Source organism: Lemur catta, chromosome 15 (assembly GCF_020740605.2).
Source record: "Lemur catta isolate mLemCat1 chromosome 15, mLemCat1.pri, whole genome shotgun sequence".
Classification (NCBI taxonomy): Eukaryota; Metazoa; Chordata; class Mammalia; order Primates; family Lemuridae; genus Lemur; species Lemur catta.
Window position 1 is genome coordinate 9,721,256 of NC_059142.1, and position 19,768 is coordinate 9,741,023.

General features: G+C 43.7%; 1 protein-coding gene across 1 annotated transcript; it reads right to left on the reverse strand.

Moving 5' to 3' along the window:
• Positions 1–587: 587 nt before the first annotated feature.
• On the reverse strand, positions 588–3,800 carry CLEC10A (C-type lectin domain containing 10A). The gene is made up of 9 exons (XM_045570028.1): positions 3,712–3,800; positions 2,979–3,101; positions 2,389–2,484; positions 2,230–2,301; positions 2,061–2,132; positions 1,816–1,902; positions 1,570–1,730; positions 1,202–1,308; positions 588–1,063 (listed from the first exon to the last, which is right to left on the reverse strand). The coding sequence occupies exons 1-9, from the start codon at positions 3,770–3,772 to the stop codon at positions 880–882; spliced, it is 963 nt and encodes a 320-aa protein (XP_045425984.1). The 5' UTR covers positions 3,773–3,800; the 3' UTR covers positions 588–879.
• Positions 3,801–19,768: the final 15,968 nt, after the last annotated feature.

Consider the following 19,768-nt stretch of genomic DNA (forward strand, 5'->3'; position numbering starts at 1 on the left):
GCTTCTCTGCTTTGCCATTTTTAGATTACCAAAAATCAAGCAACACAAAACACATCAGGTCTCACAAAAGAATATATACTGTGTGATTTCATTTACATGAAATTCTAAAACAGGCAAAATCAATTAATAATGAAAGAAAGCAGATCTTTAGTCACCTGGGGACAGGGAGGCAGTCAGACTGCAAAGAAACATGAGGGAACTTGTGGGGGTGACAGTGATGTTCTATATTGTGATTGGAGTGGTAGGTACCTCGGTATCTATATTTGTCAAAAGTTATCTCTACTCTTTATTTCTTTTTTGAAATTTTTATTTACTTATTTATTATTATATAAGGGAAGTAGTGAGGAGGGGGTTTCAGTTTCCTTTTTTTTTTTTTTTTTGAAACAGAGTCTCATGCTGTCACCCCAGGCTAGAGTGCAGTGGCATCATGATAGCTCACTGCAACCTCCAACTCCTGGGCTCAAGGGATCCTCCCACTTCAGCTTCCCAACTAGCTGGGACTACAGGCACACACCACCACACCTGGCTAACTTTTTCTATTTTTGGTAGAGATGGGGTCTCACTCTTGCTCAGGCTGGTCTCAAACTCCTGAGCGCAAGCGATCCGCCTGCCTCAGCCTCCCAGAGTGCTGTTTCTACTCTTTAAATGGGTGCATTTTACTATGTAAAAATTATACCTCAATAAAGCTGATTTTGAAAGTTGGGAAAAAATGAAACCTTAGGAGCTCTATATTGTCTTTTTAACGTTAAGGAGAAAAAAATTCAAAACGATGGCAGTGCTTTCGAACTTCCAGGGCTTATTCCTCTCCCAGAGCGGTCTCGTTAGGCGGTCTCTGGGGAAGAATGCCATTCCCCACCGCTACTTCCCTGTCCAGATAGTCTAACCAGAGGCAGCTCCATGGCTCTCCTGACTGGCCTGGCCCAGGCTGGTCTCGCAGACCCAGAGGTAGGGCCTCTGGCAGACGTCATCATTCCACCTGCCGTCAAGGACGAAGTGGGCACAGTCCTCGCCTCCGCCCAGCCCATGCCCTTGCCAGTCATCAGGCTGGCCTGGCTTCCAGTTCCTGAGGGGAGAGGACGACAGCCAGTTAGGAAGGGTGGATGGAGTAGAATTCCGGTCTGGGGACAAGCGGCTTTGGGTCAGATCCCTGGGGGCAGAGCTGGGGGAGGATGTGGGGCACAGAAAGCCGACGTGCACTCACTGGAAGTTGGTGTCGTAGTCCGTCCCGTCTACCCATTTCCAGACTCCCTCAGTGTCACTGAGGCCCATCCAGGTGTACGAGAATGGTAGATGTTTCTGGACAAAATTCTGGAGCAACAGAAGGGCATTGGTGACGTCTCCTCATGCCAGCCAACTCCTTGGACTAGCGATTCTAAACTTTAGCTCTTTGTTAAATCAATTGAGTTTGGAAATGTTTATCCCAATGCCCAGGCCAATTAAATCTCTGAGAGTGTGGCTCAGATGGCAGTCGTTCCTGAAGCTCCTGGGGTGGTTCCTGTGTGCAGCCATGGTTGGCAACCATTGCCCTAAAGGGGACGTGTCTTGGGAGCTGAGTGCCAGAGCCCCCACCTGCTCCTCCCTGGAGTTGATGACCACCAGGTGCGAGTTCTCCAGCTGGCAGTACTTCTCCGCCTCCGGCCAGGGCTTCCCGGAGCGAGAGAACCAGTAGCAGCTGCCCTCGTGCTCCACCCAGTTGACGGGGCAGCAGGTCCTTTCGGAGCCTGACGAGGCTGAAAGGAGGTAGAGGGGGCTGAGGTGCTGCCCGGCGGGCCGTGGGCAAGGAAGTGGGGCTGGCACTCCTCGTACCCTCCTCACCATTGCTCTTGAGCAAAGCTATCTGGCAAGTCAGGGAGTTCAGGTCTTTCACCAGCTGCTGGACTCGCAGGAGCATTTCAGAATGATCTGGGACACACACAGATGGGCAGTGGGGACAGAGCCCTGGGTGTGGCTTCAGCTCAATGTGTCCCTGGAGCTCAGATGCCCCTGCACGGGGCCCAGCCTAGGAACCCTCCTGCCCTCCCACACGTGCCACGCCCAGGTGCAGGGAGCAGCCGGCAGACCTGCTTGGCGTTGCTGCTCCCGTCTCTGCAGCCGGCTCTCCAGAGAAAGCACCTTGCCTTCCAAGCTGCGGGCTGTGGGGGAGGGCGGCTCAGCTCCAGCAGGCTGTTCCCGCCCCACCTTTATCTGAGAGCCCCGCCGCCTTCCACACACTCTGGGAAGGTCTCTCACCCGCTTGCAGTTCCTGCTTGTGACCCTCTACCTCGGCCTTCAGAGATGTGACTGTTTCTTGCAAGCTGCTACCTGCCGGACGTGGGGACTCGGCTCAGGACTCAGGTCCCCTCTCCCCCATGTGGCCCCAGCCCAGAGCCCCGTCCAAGCCAGGCTCACCATGGGAGGTCAGTGCCTGGACCTCAGCCACAGTGTTTGAGGTGAAGTTGCTGAAAGTTGTTCTCAACGCCATCAGGTCCCTCTGAAACTTGGAATCTGATCAGATGGATGGCACGATCAGAGCTAAGGTGTGTCAGTCAGGTCCTGTCTGTGCCAGCGCTGAGCAGGGCACCCTACCTGCATTGTCCCATTGGGTCCTCAGGGAGACCCAGTGGGGCAGGCACTGTTGCTCTCCAGTATTGCAGAGGAGGAAACAGGCTCCAAGAGGTGAAGTAACGTGACTACATAACCCAGCTAATAAGTGGCAGAGCCAGCAGCCGTCCTGATTACGGCCCAGAGCCATCTCCCCCAGCGGCCCCCCAACATTCCCATCAGTCAGCCCATTAATGCTGCCATCAGCACCAGCACCCCGTTACGGCCCCTATGGCCGTTGATAGCACTGCCACTGTCGTGACCCTCAGTTATCTCCATAACTGCCCCAGCACGGTGCCCGTCAATGCTCCTGCCATGCTCCTCACCATCGCCCCGCCACTGCCCTACCATGGGACCCCCATGATTTCTGTCTTCCCCGCCCACCCCGTGACCCTCACTCTGGCTTCCGACCACACAGATGACGACCAGCAGCAGGAGGCTGAGGCCCAGAGACAGCAGGAGGAGGCCGGGCCCGGGACAGAGACGCCGCAGGAAAGACGGCCCCGCGGGAGGAGGCGGCCCTGCAAGAGGAGAGGGTGTCAGAACAGACAGGGCCCAGGACATGCCAGAGACAGGAGGAGGACAGGGCCCAGGGACCAGTCCCGGGGTGACGGCTGGACACAGGTAATGCTAGGGGAGGGCTAGATGAGGAGAGTGGAGGGTGGGGGAGGCCCAGGCCTTTGACCTGGTGGAGGAGCACAAGTCCCCAGTTGGACCCGTGTACATACACAGACAACAGACCATGGTGCTAGGGGAGATTCTGTCATCAGAGCTGGGGGAGGGGCAGGAGGACATGGGGACCGCAGGGGCAGCCAGGCCCTTGGCAGGCTCATACTCACCTGCACCAGCAGGTTCACACATGAGTTTCCCTTCCAAACCCAACGACTCATCTCTCTCCACCCCTCACCTCTCACCTCTGCCCACAAAGCACAGGGAGCCAGGTCCACTGTGGTCCTGCCTGTCCAGTCTTTCAGAGGATCTTGAGTCCTCTTCACACTGGATCCCTCCGAGGCTGGGGCCTGACCACCTCCAAGTGGGGGACACACCAGTGTGCCTGGCGGACGTGCAGATATGGCACGACAAGAGAAATCCTTCTAAACATTTTAGGAGAGTCTTCTCCTTTCCTCTTACCATTTCTAACGCCCTGATTTTTCTCCTCGCTCTCCAGGTACTGGAGGTCTTCGTACTTCATGCTTGGGCCAGCACGGCCTCTGTCTGGATTTCAGAGCTGAAACGGAGGCAGGGCCTGCTGGGGCGCAGCTGGGGCGGGGAGGAGGCTGAGACTAGGCTGGAGCTGCAGGTGGACCTACGGTTTAGGGCCAGGGTGGGAATGGGCCTGGGTCTGCAGCCAAGGTGAGAAGTGGGGTCAGGCTTGGGCTTTGGGCCAGGGTTGAGTTGAGCTTGGCATTGAAAGTGCGGGTAAAATCAGAGCTGAATTCCTTGTGAGGACTGGGTCTGTCATCGGGGCTGGACTGGAGGTTGTGTCTCAGGCTTGGATTGGGATCTGTACTCACATTGGAGCCACAAATGCAATTTGGCCCTAAGCTTGGCACTGAATTTGGAAATATTAATAGAATAGAATTGAGATTCAATTTTGGGTTGGGGCTGGGGTTAAGATTTCAAATTGAACCTGGACTTGAAGCTGAGGTCAGGTTAAAATGGGAGTTGGGTTAGTATTGGGGTTAGGGCTGTGGCTGGGGTTGGGGCTGAGGACACACTGGAATTGGGCTGGTGATAGGGCTGAATTTGAGTCTCAGTTTGTGGCTGAGATTGTGGCCATAATTCAATCTCAAGTCCAGTGAAGGGACTAGAGCCTCGCCTCCACTTGCTACTTCAATCTCAAACCATCCCTTATATTCCTTCCCATTCAGTGCCACCCCAAACCCTGCTTCCTCTAAGATATTCCTTGTCCCCTTGGTCTCACCTGCATCCCCAGCCCAGTTACCTGTGGAAATTCTGGAGGCTGCGAGTCCTGGATTCACTGTACAGCAGTGACCACAGTTGGGAAGTCGTTCAGAGTTGGAGAAACTCAATCCTGGAGAGTTGGGGTAGGGGTGACCAAGGAGGAGCCACATGCGCGACCAGATTCCTGCTGGTCTTGTGTCTGAAAGCCCAGGAGTCTATAAACTGGGATATCCCATTTCCTCAATGAGTTGGAACTGGAACACACACGGAGGTTGCACGTGGGGAGAGCTGGGTATGAGGCCAGCTTTTCTCTCCTCCTCCGGGGTGGGCCTGCTCCTTTCCCCCTTTTCAGAGCTCCAATGACTTCCTCATTTCCACCATCTGTGGTGCCGAGCTGTGGTTCCTCCTCTACCCCACAACCTCCTTTCACTTCCTGCCTCCTTTCAATTTCCCAGAATTATTGGTGTCTCTGCCATCGTACTCCCGGGCCTAGAGGAGCCCATCCTCTGCTCGTGCTTAATCCTAGCCCAAGTCCCTGGCGTCCCAGCGTACGCTGGGGCCTCAGCCATTAAGCTCCCCAGCTGCAGCCTCACTCGCCTCACTCCACTCAGGAGGCAGAAAGAGGGTGCGAGGGAATAGGATTTCCTGGCCGGAATGGGAGGGGAGGAGCCAGGGAAAAGAGCCAACTTTTATGAAGCATCTAATCTGTGATGGGGATTATACCAGACACGTGCTTTACATAATCATTTGATCCCACGAGAGCCTTGAGAGGCATTTTGGATGATGGACTGAGGTTCAGAGCCCAAGATCACATGGCTCATAAAGGAAAGTGTTCAACACCCAGGCTCTCTACACACACGCTGTGCTTACGAACAGGATTCCAACTCGTCCTGCAAGCCCTGCAAGCCCTGCCGATCCCTAAAGGGGCTGCCTTGAACCCATGCACATGTCCCTTTCAATAGGAAGGAACCTGAGTGTCTTAAAAGGTTCCTGAAATACATTTGAGATTATATTTTCTATGTAAATGAGATTGTGTTCTGCAACTTTCTTTTATTGAATTAATATATCAGGAACATTTCTCCATATCAGTTCAAAAAAATGTACTTTATTCACCTCTACCTCATGTCATCATATGTACCATAATCTATGAATCATTTCCCTAATTTTTTTTTTTGGAACAGGGTCTTGCTATGGTGCTCAGGCTGGTCTCAAACTCCTTGCCTCAAGTGATCCTCCCACCTCCGCCTCCCAAAGTGTTGAGATTACAGGTGTGAGCCACTGCACCTGGCCAAGCAATTCCCTACTAATGGATATATAGGTTGTTTCCAGTTTTGTTTTCGTGTTTTGCTTTTATTTGTTATTTTGATTAATATATGCTACAGGCTGGGTTTTTGGAAGCCAAGGCTGAGGCTGAATTTGGGGTGCAAGGTATTTATTAGGGATCAATACTGGAAATAGAAGGGGGAAGAAACAGTGCTCAGCAGAAGAAGCTGAACAGCCATAGAGACCCAACAAAGCTTCAGCCAACCCAACAGGGAGCTCTGGGAGTTCAACCAGTACTGCCCATGTGAGTTGTCCAGCATTGGGTCAAAATGGGGGGGGCCTTTGTAGCACCACCTCACCTAGTACCTGGGTGAGGAGGACCCCAGCATGGGCGTGACCTCAGGGGAAGTGCCTGTCTGCAGATCACACTCCCCACAGCTGGACAACACATCCTTCCTAGAAGGGAGGATGTGGGTAGCTCGTCTCTGTGCCTCCCACAGTATTACACTGTATTCCTATATTAATTGGAGGATAACCAACATTTTTATATTATTGAATCTTCCCCGGAAAGAAAATGCTATGTTTCTCCACTCACTCATACACGCATTTATGAATCCATCCAACAAATACTTATTGAATGTCTACAGCACACCAGGCACTGTCCTTCAGAAGAGGCATACTTTATTATAGATGTGAACACACAAAAAGGCCCTGCCCTCGTGGAGCATACATTCTCGTGGGTGACTGATAAACAAAATAAATGAGTTAAATATATGTAAGTCACATGGTGATAGTGGTATGGCAGAAAATAGCAGGGATGTGAGTTGGGGTCAGTTTTTCATTGGCCATCAAGAGCAGGGTGTCAAGAAAGGCCTCACTGGGAAGGCGATATCTGAGCAAAATTTGAAGGAGGTAAGGGAGCAAGTCAGAGAGCTCTGGGAGGAAGAGGGCTCCAGGCAGAGGGCAAAGCAAGTGCAAAGACCCTGAGGTGGGAGGATGTCTGGTGTGGATGAGGATCATGCATTTGCCGGAGATGCCAGAGATTTTGTAGAGAAGTGAGCTAGACAGGAGAGGAGTTGGTGGGTCACAGAGGTAAACATGGGGTGCCAACCCTTTAGAGCCTTGTAGGCTGCTATTAAGAATTTATTTTTACTCCAAGTCAGAGGGGCAGGCTTTGGAGAGGTTGGTGCAGAGGAATGACATAACCTGACTTATGTGTTAACTGTCACAGTGTGGCTTTAGTGTTGCGAATTCATGAAAAGGAACAAGTAAGGAAACAGAGAGTCCAGGTAAGGAGCTGCGGTGGTATCTGAGTGAGAGACGAGGGGTGTGCGCATGGAAGCGGTGAGAAGTGTTCTGATTCTGGGTATACCACAAAGGTAGAGCAGACAGAATTCTGCACATAAATTGCATGTGGGTGTCACCAAAAAAAAAAAAAAAAGTAGTTCTCCTTCTAGTCCCCAAAATAAATTAAACCTCGAGCTTTTCCCATAAACTGCTGACTCCCTAGGAAAAACAGTGCTATCCCTGACTTTGCAATGCTGATGCCTGGATATGTTATGACCTTTTGTGAATATGAAAATCATGTGAGAAAAGTGCTGGGTTTTGCCATCATGAACAGACTGATAAAATCTTGTAAACGTTGGTAATCTTGAAGAATTTCCCTTTCAATGCCTGTTGTGGGTTTTGTTTGGCAAACCTGTCCTCCCAAAATCTGATTCCTTTGCAATCCTTGGCAATCAGCCATCTTTTCCTTCCTAAATGCTTCTGCCTCTGAGACTCCTTTCACAGTTGACAATCATCTCAGTAGTTTCCTTCTTCTGCTACCTTTTCTATGATTCCTTACTTTCTCCCAGCAGCTCAGCTGGTCGGGACTTTTTACCTGGTGGGGTGATCCAAAACTTCATCTCTACAGTGTCCAAGTCTTTAGGGGCCCCGTTTTTATTGAGTCACCACAATTTGCCATTGGCCATTATTGTTCCAGGACACTGGAATATTACGTGACTCCCCAGTGAGCCTCAAGGATTGCAGACCCTGTCCCTTTTCCCTCCATGGTGAGGCAGCAGACCACTTTCCCTTCTTAATCAGAATCAATGACACCCAAAAGCACAATTATCCCCACCCCCTGCTTTATGAGAAGCCCAAATTGGCCAGGAATCGGTCTCAACTTGGAATTTAAACAGAACCCGGGCTGTCTTCCTTGATGGATGGGTTCTTTCCTTGGGCACTAGAACCTCCAAATCCAAAGAGCCCAGATTGTTCAGCTGAAAAGCAAAAATTCCTTAAATGGATCATTAGGTGTCCTGGGGAGAGGAGACATTGCCCTCCTCTCTGCCTTGGCCGTGCATATGGCCGTGGGAGAGACGGCACCATATTGACAGCTGATTTAAGGTATGTATTAACAGACAGCTTGGGCATGACAGGTCAGGGAAAGGTAGTAAAATAAGAAATCCACCTCATCTCTGATCCCCAGGTCCAGAGATAGCAATTGGATGTATGCCTTTTCAGGTATATTTCTGTGCATATTTATATACCTATAAGCATACACACACATGTGTAATAGGTTGCGGGTTTTTTTTTACAAATTTTTCTCTGTAACATGCTTTTGCCTAAAAGTGCGTCTTGTGGGTCTTCCCTGTCACTGCCCACCTCCTTCTTATTAACGGCTGCAGGGTGTTCCCAAGTACAGACGTGTTTATTTAATGACTCTCTATTGACACACTTTTGAACCGATTATATCTTTTTGATTTTATAAATAATGCTGAAGGCTTATATATGCCTGTTTGTGCTAACTGTATTTGTATATTTTTCTGGACTTACAGTCTGCTCCACCAATTTAATTTCTCTTCTTATGCTAACATCATACTCTAGGGTGTTTTGCAACAACACCACCAATTCTTGGCAAACACCAACTGGTGTCCTATAATTTATTTCAATTCTGACACTAACTGCCTAGAATCAGCGCAGACACTACAGGTTAAGGGTTCAGTCCTGCACGACTGGCTTTCACTTCAGATGCCAATGGCAAGTCCAGGCCACTCATACATCTGACCAAGCAGCTATAAATTGGAGGTTCCCACAACCCCATCTTCAGGTTCAATAATTTGCTAGAACAGCTCACAAAACTCGGGGAAACAATTACTTACATTTACTAGTGTATTATAATGGACATTATAAGATTATGAGTGAACAGTCTGGTGAAGAGATACATAGGGTGAGGTCCAGAAGGGTCCTGAATACAGGAGCTTCTGTGCTGTGGTTAGGGTGCACCATCCTGCTGCCAGGTGGATGTGTTCAACAACCTGGAAGGTCACCAGAGCTCATTGCCCAAGAGTTTTTGTAGATGTTAATCTCCAGTCACCAATCCCCCAGAGGTCCATGAATGAGGCTGAAAGTTGTAACTCTTGTAACTCTGTAATCATTTGTTCTTCCTGGTGACCAGCCCCACACTGAGGCTATCTAGGAGCCCCAACCTAAGTCGCCTCATTAGCATAAACTCAGGTATGATCAAAAGGGACTCCTTACAAATAACAAAAGATGATCCCACCATCAGGAAATTCCAAGGGTTCTAGGAGGTCAGTGCCAGAAACCAGATACAAATGCTAACGAAAATTATTGATTAGTATTCAAATGGCAAGTTTAATACTTCTACTTTTCAAAATTGCTGATTTCAGGCTTTCTGCTTGCAAACCTTGTTAATTCTTGTAACACCACTCATAGGAGCTATATAAGTACATTATGTGTATGAATTTATTAATATTTATTTTATTTGCAAGAATGACTCACCACTATCAGCCCACAGAGCTGTGATCACATACTTACAATGTGGCAGCTTCTCTCCTACATACACTTGTCATGATTCCCAAAATGTCAACCTTCAAGATCAATAATTAATGCATTTCATGCTCTTGCTTTTGACTTGACCTCAGGGGCTCCCTTGAAGCCCCTTGTTTTTATACTATTATTGCCATGTGAGTTACGTCTTTATACATTTTAAGCTCATCAACACAGCTTTATAATTATTGCTTTGTGCACTTGTCTTTTAAATCAGATAAGGAAAGAAAAGAACCACATACATCTTTGCTGTCTTTTATATTTACCTATGCAGTTACCTTTACTGGTGCTCTCTGTTTCTCCATGTGGATGCAAGTTACCATCTAGTGTCCTTTTATTTCAGTCTAAAAAAATCCCTTTGGTGGCCGGGTGCAGTGGCTCATGCCTGTAATCCTAGCACTCTGGGAGGCCGAGGCGCATGGATCATTTGAACTCAGGAGTTTGAGACCAGCCTGAGCAAGAGCGAGACCCCATCTCTACCAAAAAAATAGAAAGAAATTATCTGGACAACTAAAAATATATATAGAAAAAATTAGCCGGGCATGGTGGCACATGCCTGTAGTCCCAGCTACTTGGGAGGCTGAGTCAGAAGGATTGCTTGAGCCCAGGAGTTTGAGGTTGCTGTGAGCTAGGATGATGCCACAGCACTCTAGCCTGGGCAACAGAATGAGACTCTGTCTCAAAAAAAAAAAAGACTCCAAAAAAATTAAAAAAAAAAAAAGAAATCCCGTTGGTATTTTTTAGGGCAGGACTAAAAACAATTTTACGGCAGGACTAGCAACAATTTTCCTCAGTTTTTGTTTATCTAGGAATGTCTTAATTTCCCCCTTCATTTTTGAAGGATAGTTTTGCTGAATATACAATTCTTAATTGACAATCTTTTTCTTTCAGCACTTTGAATAGGTCATCCCACTACCTTCTGGCCTCCATGGTTTCTGATGAGAAATCAGCTGTTAATCTTATTGAAAATCCTTTGTACCGCGTGAGTCATTTCTCTCTTTCTGCTTTGAAGACTTTCGTTATCTCTGGCTTTTGACAGTTTAATTGTAATGTGTCTCAGTATGAATCTCTTTGAATTCATCCTACTTGGGGTTTGTTGAGCTTCTTGGGTATGCAGATTCATACCTCTCATAAAATTTGAGGAGTTCTCAGCAATTATACTTCAAGTATTCTTTCTGCCCCTTTTTCTCTCTCTCTCTCTCTCTCTCTCTCTCTCTCTCTCTCTGTGTGTTTCACATTATGCATTTGTTGGTATGCCTGATGATGTCCCAAAGGTCTCTGTGGCTCTGTTAATTTTTCTTGATCCTTTTTTATTCTGTTCCTCAGATTAGATAATCTCAATTGACCCATCTTCAGGTTCAGTAATTCCTTCCTCTTCCACCTCAAATCTGCTACTGAGACACTCTAGTGAATTTTTTATTTCAGTTATTGGACTTTTCAACTCCAAAATTTCTATTTGTTCTTTTAATAATTTCTTTTTATTGATGTCTTCTAGGTAGTTAGACATTGTTCTCATATTTTCCTTTTGTTTTTTGGAAATGGCTTCTTTTAGTTCTTTGAGCACATTTGTCATAGCTGATTTAAAGTCTTTGTCAACTAAGTTCGATGCCTAAGCTTCCTCAGGAAGTTTCTCTTGAGTGCTTTTTTCCTCTATGTATGAGCCATGCTTTCCTGTTTCTTCACATGCCTAATACTTTTGTTCTGAAAGCTAGACCTTTCAAATCACATAGTGTTGCAGTTATGGAAATCAGATTCCCCTCTTCCCCAGCATTGTTTGTTGTTGCTGTTTGCTCTTGCTGATGCTGAAGCTTTTTTGCTTAGTGACTTTCCTGAACTAATTCTGTAAAATCTGTATCTTTGTTGTGTGTGGCTACTGAGGTCTTTGCTTCTTTAGCTTAGTGTACAGCTAATCATTAGACAAAGGTATTCTTAAATGCCTTGAAGTAAGTTTCCCAGCCTTTGCCAGGGGGCTCTGTGTGTGTGTTAGGGCATGACTTCAATGCTCTAGCAGTTGAAAACTCTCCTTTATTATTTACTTCCTGCCTGTACAGAGCCTCAAGATCAGCCAGAGGTGAAAGATTATTACCTTCTCAGGTCCTTGGGCATGTGTACAGCCCTGCACATGGGCATGGCCTTTTAGATTCCCAGGAATACATCAAAGCTTTGCAAAGGCACCTATGGAAATATGATTTCCCAATTTTTTCTTTTAAGTTTTTGTTAGCCTCTTATTTGCCCCAACTGTTAATCCAACTTCAAGCAATTTCAGTGTTTAACAATTGCCACTAATTACTTTTGACAACCGCCCCAGGGAAAAGGCTAATGGCAGTGAACAAGCTCTGAGTCAGGTCAAATAAAGATGAGTGCTGCAAGTGGGAGTTTCCAGGGAGATTCCAGACAGGTCAAATAATGACAATTCTCTGGGAATGGAGAGTTTTAGGTAGTTCCAAACACATTATTTCCCCTCCGATGTCTACTAGGCTGCTGATTTTCATAGCTACCATAGTTATAATGCTATTGGTTTTCAAGGATAACATGGACCTGGGAAAAAGAGGATTGGATAGGACAAGTTAATAATACCACAAAACTCACTGGGGTTTTTTTGTCCCTTTTTTTCCCCACAAGAAAATTCAGAAGAAAGAAACTCACTGTTTCTAGCAAGATTCAGATGTTTTCCTTGAATAAACACTCTTTAGATTGTTTTAAGCTGTTGATTAACTCCTGGAGTTCTGGAAAAGTTTATTTGATGGCACCATTTATTGAAAATATTCCTTTCTCCATTTAATTATTTTTTCCTAGATGTTGGATAGAATTCATCAGATAAGTCATCTGAAACTGGATTTTCTTGTTGAAAGATTTTAAATTGTGAACTTATTTTGAATTCATATATGTCTGCTCAGATTTCCTATTTCTTTTTGGGTTAGTTTTGGAAATGTATACATTTCAAGACATTTGCCTATTTTATCTAGTTTACTGGCAAATTTATGGGCAAAAAGTTGTTCATATTATCCTTTTTATGCATATAAGCTCTGTAATGATATCCTTTCTTCAACTCCTAACACTGGTAATTTGTGTCTTCACAATTTTTTTATCAATGTAAGTATTATCATTTTATTGATCTGTTCAAAAAACAGCTTCTGGTGTTATTAATTTTCCTTATTTTTGTTTGTTTTTTATTTCATTGATTTCTCTCTTCATTACTTTCTTCATTTTCCCACTTTGGGTATAAACTGCTTTTCTTTTTCTGGTCTCCTAAAGTAGGAGCTTAGATTCTTTGACTTTTGGCCTTTCTTTTTTGACCAATCTATAATGATTGAATGTCCTTTTTTTTTTTTTTTTTTTTTTTTGAGACAGAGTCTCACTATGTTGCCCGGGCTAGAGTGAGTGTCATGGTGTCAGCCTAGCTCACAGCAACCTCAAACTCCTGGGCTTAAGCGATCCTACTGCCTCAGCCTCCCAAGTAGCTGGGACTACAGGCATGCGCCACCATGCCCGGCTAATTTTTTCCATATATATATTTTAGTTGGCCAGATAATTTCTTTCTATTTTTAGTAGAGACGGGGTTTTGCTCTTGCTCAGGCTGGTCTTGAACTCCTGAGCTCGAGCAATCCACCTGCCTCAGCCTCCCAGAGTACTAGGATTACAGGCGTGAGCCACCACGCCCGGCCAAATGAATGTTCTTAAATATCCTGTAGGCACTGTTTTGATATAGCATCTTCTCATTTTCAAAAATTTTTTTGAGACAGGGTCTTACTCTGCTGCCCAGGCTGGAGTACAGTGGTGCAATTATAGCTCACTGCAGCCTCAGACTCCTTGGCTCAGGTGATCCTCTTGCCTCATCCTCCTAAGTAGCTAGGACTACAGATGCACACTACTACACCCAGCTAATTTTTTAATTTTGTTTTTTGTAGAGACAGACTCTCACTATGTTGCCTAAGCTGGTCTTGAATGCCTGACCTCAAATGATCCTTCCACCTCAGCCTCCCAAAGTGCTAGGATTATAGGTATGAGTCACCATACCTGGCCCAGTTCAATATATTTTCTAATTTATCTTGTGATTTCTTTTTTGATACATAGGTGCTTTAGAGGTGTATTGTTTAATTTCAAATTTGCAGGGGGGGGGAGATTTTCACACATATTTTTTGTTATTGATTTAATATGTTTAATACTTAATTCCATTTTAGATCATAGAAAATGTATTATTTTTAGCTTTTAAACATTTATTGGGGGATACCAGTTCTAGGTAAAATGAAGTAAACACAGTCTGCCCTTTCTTTCCCACTGAATATAACTATAAAATCTGGATAGAACATTTGCATCAACTTTTTAAAGACTCTGAAAATAAATTGCAACATGTTCATTGGAGAAAAATACCAGAATTTGAAGCACCATTGAATTAGCAATGAGTTTACCGTTATTTCCTCCAGTATTCCCTGACCTGAGTTCAACACAGTCAAAAACCTGGAAATGAGTACTGTGGCATGGACAGAGAGGGCTCCAGGAAATGCACTCTATCTTTGGCTTGAGCACTGGGAAAAGCATCTCGTAACAGGCAGAGGAAATATGGAAATCTCTGGTGAGTTTTTTTCCCCCCTCTCTTCTTGTGCCCAAGCCCAGAGTCAATCTAATGGCAGCAAAGGAAGCAGTGGCATAATCGGGGCCAGCAGAGGCCCAACCTCTAAGGGAGATGAAACTTTCTCTCTATTTGGTGGAGCTGCAGTTTCAATAGAATAGGAAAACCATTGTTTCATTTTTTTCTCTATGTTCTTCCTCCATTTAGACCCTCAAGTTTCTCACTAGAGGACCAAAAAGAAGGGCAACAAAACCCAGAAAATACCAGGAAGATCATGAAGAGATATGCACTTACGAAAGCTAGACTATAACATTTTTTATGAACCCCCAGGGCTAACCACAGAGCTGTACATGTCAGGATCTAATCATCATTAGCATACTAAAGACTTTGAGAACTAAATTAATGGATAAACTACTGCTTATGTAACAGACTAACTGCTGGGTGGCACACAGCCAAGACAGACCTGAAGAGCACCAAAAAGAACATAATATAACAAAAGACCTTAGAACTGAACTGCCATTGGAACCATAGCCTACAGAGGTGGATTGGGACTTGCAGCCTGAGCCTAACCAGTTCAGTTGCCTGCCAGACAAAAACATCAACATCCTCCACAGAGTTTAAACAAGATCCAGAATCTTATCACTTAATATTTAAAATGTCAAGAATACAATCCAAAATTATTTTACACATGAAGAACCATTGTAAGTTTGACAGGGATGGTAAAAGGCAATAGACACCAATGCCAAGATGACAACGATGTTGACATTCTCTGACAAAGACTTAGACATTATAAAAATGCTTGAGCAAGCAATTGATAACACTCTTGAAACAAATGTTAAAATAGAAAGTCTTGGCAAAGAAACAGTCTACAATGAGGAACTAAAGAAAAAGTTTATAACCAAAAAGTACAATCATTGAAATTTTTTAAAAAACTCAATGGTTGAAATTAGAGCAGAATGGAGAAGACAGAGGGAAGAGTAAGGGAATTAGAAAATAAATCAATAGAAATTACCCAATCTGAAAAACACAGAGGAAAAAAATAGGAAAAAAATAACAGAGCCTCAAGGACCTGTTGCACAATAACAAAGATCAAAAGATCTACTATTTGTGTCATTGTAGTTCCCAAAAGATGAGGATAAAAAATGTGATGAGAAAGAAGTAATTGAAGAAATAATGGCTGAAAACTTCTCTAGTTTGGTGAAAGATATAAACACACAGATTCAAGTAGTTCAATAAACCCCAAACAAGATAAGCCCAGAGAAACCCACTGGTAAAAATAAAAGACAAAGAAGGGATTTTCAAAGCATCTCCCTATCAATGAAGTATTCCAGTGACAGCTGATTTCTCAAAAGAAACTACGAAGCCAGAAGGAAGTGTCAAATTTTTCAAGTGCTGAAATATACAGTGTAAATATCTTTCAGGAATGAAAGTGAAAGACATTATCATATTAAGGAAAATAAGAGAATTTGTTGTCAGCAGACCTTCTCTAAGAGACTGACTAAAGGAAGCTCTTCAGACAGGAGGGAAATGGCACCAGAAGGAAAAATGGAACATCAGGAATGAAGAAAGGACATCAGAAATGATAAATGTCTGGGTAAAATAATAGACCTTTGTTCTCTTCTTGAGATATTTGAAAGACGCTTGATGGTTCAAAGGAAAAAAATGCAACATTGCTGGCAGGAGTTTTCAGTTTATGTAGATGTAAAATACAAGACAACTATTATGTAAAGAGAGTGTATTAGTTTGCTAGGGCTGCCATAACAAAATACCACAGACTGGGTGGCTTAAACAACAGATATATTTTTTCTCACAGTTCTGGAGGTTAGAAGTCCATAATCAAGGTGTTGACTTGGTTTCCCTTGAGGACTCTTTCTTTGCTTTGCTGATGTCTACCTCCTGCCGTGTCCTCACATAGTCTTTTCTTTGTACATGCATATCTTTAGTGCCTATTTTTGTGTGTCTGAATTTCCTCTTCTTATAAGGATACCAATGAGATTGGATTAAGACACACATCAACAGCCTCATTTTAACTTAATCACCTCTTTAAAGGACCTATCTTCAAATATAGTCACATTCTGACTATGGTCACACACTGGAGGTTAGGGGGCTTCAACATAAAAATTTTGGGAGAGACATAATTCAGTCCATAACAGAGGGGAAGCTAAAGAAACATATAAGGTGGTAAAGTTTCTGTTTCAATTAAAGTAGCAAAGCATTGATTCTAGGTAGACTGTACAAAGTTAAGCATGGATTTTCTAAACCCTAGAGCAACCATTTTTTAAAAAAATCTACACAAAAAGATATGGTCAAAATCACAATAAAAATTAAAACTGAGCACTAAAACTGTTTAAATAACCCAAAAGAAGGCAGGAAATAGGAAACAAAGAAATTAAAAACAGGGAAGAAACAGAAAACAAATAATAGTAGACCTAAATACAAACATATCAATAATAGCATTAAATATGAATGCTCTAAACTTATCAATTAAAAGACAGAGATTGTCAGAGTGGATTTTATCTACAAGAAACTTCACATAGAATAATATAAGTAGATTAAAAGTAAAAATATGAAAAAAAGGCAAATAGACAAATACTAATCAAAAGAAAGCTGGAGTTGCCATATTAACATCAGAGTAAAATTCAGAGCAAATACAATTACTGTGGATAAACAGGGACATTACATAATGATAACAGGGTCAATTTGCCACCAAGACATGACAACCCTAAATGTGTATGCACCTAATAACAGAATTTCCAAATACATGATGCGAAAACTGGTGGAACTGAGAGGGGAAAGATTCAAACTCATCCTTACAGTTGAAAATTTCAACACACATTTCAGAATAATAGATAGAACACGTGGACATTAAAATAAGCAAAACTATTGTCTGTGCACAGATTCAGAGAAAGAAAAAAATAAGTAAAGCTATAGAAGAACTAAATAATGTTATCAATGAACTATATCTAATTGATGTTACATTAATATAATGAACACTCCACCCATTAGCAAAATACACATTATTGTCAAGTGCACATGGAACTTTCACCAAGATATACCCTATTATAGATTTTTTTTAAATCTTAACAAACTTAAACACATTGAATTATACGAAATATGTCTTTAGATCCTAATGGAATTAAACTAGAAATCAATAGCAAAAAGGTAATTTTAAATCTCTAAAACTTGAAAATTAAATGATATGCTTCTAAATAATTCATAAGACAAAGAAAAAGTCTCAAGAAAAATTTAAAACTATTTTGAACTGAACTACAATTAAAACATATCAAAATTTCTGCGATGCAGCTAAAGAAATAGAAATTTATAACATTAAATGTTTATGTTAAAAAGAAGAAAGGTCTTAAGTCAATAACCTAAGATCCTATCTTAAGAAATTAGAAGAAGAAAAACAGAACGAGCCCAGGACAAGCTGAACAAAGGAAATACTAAAGATAAGAGCAGAAATTAGTGAAACTAAAAACAGGAAAAACAATACAGAAAAATCAGTGAAACCAAAAGCTCATTCCTTGAAAAGATCAACTAGCAAGATCAATGGAAAAAGGGGGAAAAAACACAAATTACTAATATCAAGAATAAAAGACAGGATTTCACTACATACCCTGAAGACATTAAAAGGATGATAAAGAAACGCTATTAGTAACTCTATGCACAAAATTTCAACAACTTAAATAACAATACCTCAAAGCCCACAAACTACCAAAATTTACTCAAGACTAAATAAATAAACTGAATAGTTTTATAACTATAAAGAAATTGAATTCATAGTTTAAATCCTTCCAAACAATGAAATCTCCAGTCCCAGGAGGCTTAACTAGAAAATTCTACCAAACACTTAAAAATAACACCAATTCTACACAATCTCTCCCAAAAAACAGAAGAGGAGGGACTACTTCCCAACTCATGTTATTATGCTAGCATTTTCCCTGATACCAAAAGCAGACAAAGAATGCAAGAAAAGAAAATCACAGGCCAATGTCTCCCATGAACATAGACATTAAAAATGCTCAACACAATGTTAGTAGTTGGAACCCAGCAATATATAAAAAGGATAATATTTGTAACTAAGTAGGGTTTATTCCAGGACTGAAAGGCTGGTTCAGTATTCAGAAATCAACCAATGTAATCCACCATGTTAACAATCTAAGAAGAAAAACCACATAATCATATCAGCTCATCTCACATCCGGTCCAGCTTTACGCAGCACTGACTGAGGGTCTGCCATGGACTGGGCTATAGCAAACACAGTCAGGGCTTTGCTCAGACCCCTTCACATCCCTGCACCCTTTTCATGCACACTGGTTCCCAGTGTGGTTTTGTTCTTAACAGCCAGCACCAGTGTCTTTGTCAGAGGATTGCCCTCAAGCTGCTCGAACATGCTTCATCTGGGCACACAGAAGGCAGGAAGTATCTTAAAATCTACATTCTTGTCAACCACAGGCAGCCTTTAACCCAATGACTATTAGGTTTCAAGGCATAAATCCTCCAGCTCCCGTGTTCCTGGTGGGGACAACTCTGAGGTGGGACCTACATTGTCTCCATTGCTCCCTGTGGGATGGAGCTAAACTGGCACCACCACCAGCACAGGACCTGGCTTGATATTGCCCTTAAACACTTCCTGATGAATCGCTTTCACAACAACCCTTGTCTTACCATCAGCTTCTATTGCACATTTGCTTCCCCGCCTCCCCTTCCTCATCCTGCTTCCCTATTCCCCTGCCCCATTCTTCCTAGGAACACTTCCTAATGAATCACTTTCACAAGAATCTTCACCTCGGGGTTTGCTCCTGGAGAACCCAGGACTAGAGTCATGGGTGGTTCTGTTCCCTCTTTCTCTTTCTTTCCCTCTTCTCCTCACTGATCCTCGAGGGTCGGGCAAGGGAAAGAATGCAAGGAAACGAGGCCTGTGACCTGTGCTTTTGTGGCAGTCAAGGTGCTCTTCACAGCAAGCATCCAACACTGGCCTTTACGAGGCCTATTGGTGGTGCCCAGAGACCTCTATGTGATCCTCTGTGACACACAGCCCTGCATGAGGATGACACAGTCTGCTTCACCATCAGTTCCTGCCCAGGTTGCAGCTGTACACCCACAGTCCCAGGCATCCTCACTCTGCCATGCAGTCCTCTTGGACAGGGGTCCTTCCTAGGTGGCTCAGACCTGACATCCATGGAGTCCACTAGGCTCACAAGTTCCCTGACATCCTTACCCTGCCAGACAGATCACCAGGTGTTTGCCTTCAAACCTCTCCTGTCAAGAAGCAGAAATGAGTCTATTTCTTCACAATTACCACAAACTCCTGAGGACAGATCCATAGCCTCCCCCAAAATCCTTCTTGCCCCTCTCAAATAGCAGCCCATGGTGATCTCAAAGGTGTCTGCAGCTTAGCTACCATCTGGCCTGACAGGGAGTTGCCTGGCTTACCCCTTGCAGGGTAAGGGGTCTGTCTCCACAAATGGTTCTCTTGGAACTCCATCATCTGGCTGGTGGAGGTGTGAAGAAGCATTTCCGTTCCCCATGTGGAGAGAAAAAGAGTTGAGTGCCTCACTACATCTAAGAATTCCCTTGAAATATTCTTCTTAAATCTCCATTCTTCTCTTACAT

Excerpts from the sequence above, each read along its gene's own strand:
- CLEC10A (XM_045570028.1), bottom strand. The coding sequence starts at position 3,772 with ATGAAGTACGAAGACCTCCAGTACCTGGAGAGCGAGGAGAAAAATCAG. Across the intron at positions 2,485-2,978 it reads CTGTGTGGTCGGAAGCCAGA|ATTCCAAGTTTCAGAGGGAC; the intron begins GTGAGGGTCACG and ends CCATCTGATCAG. Across the intron at positions 2,133-2,229 it reads CAAGCAGGAACTGCAAGCGG|CCCGCAGCTTGGAAGGCAAG; the intron begins GTGAGAGACCTT and ends CCTCCCCCACAG.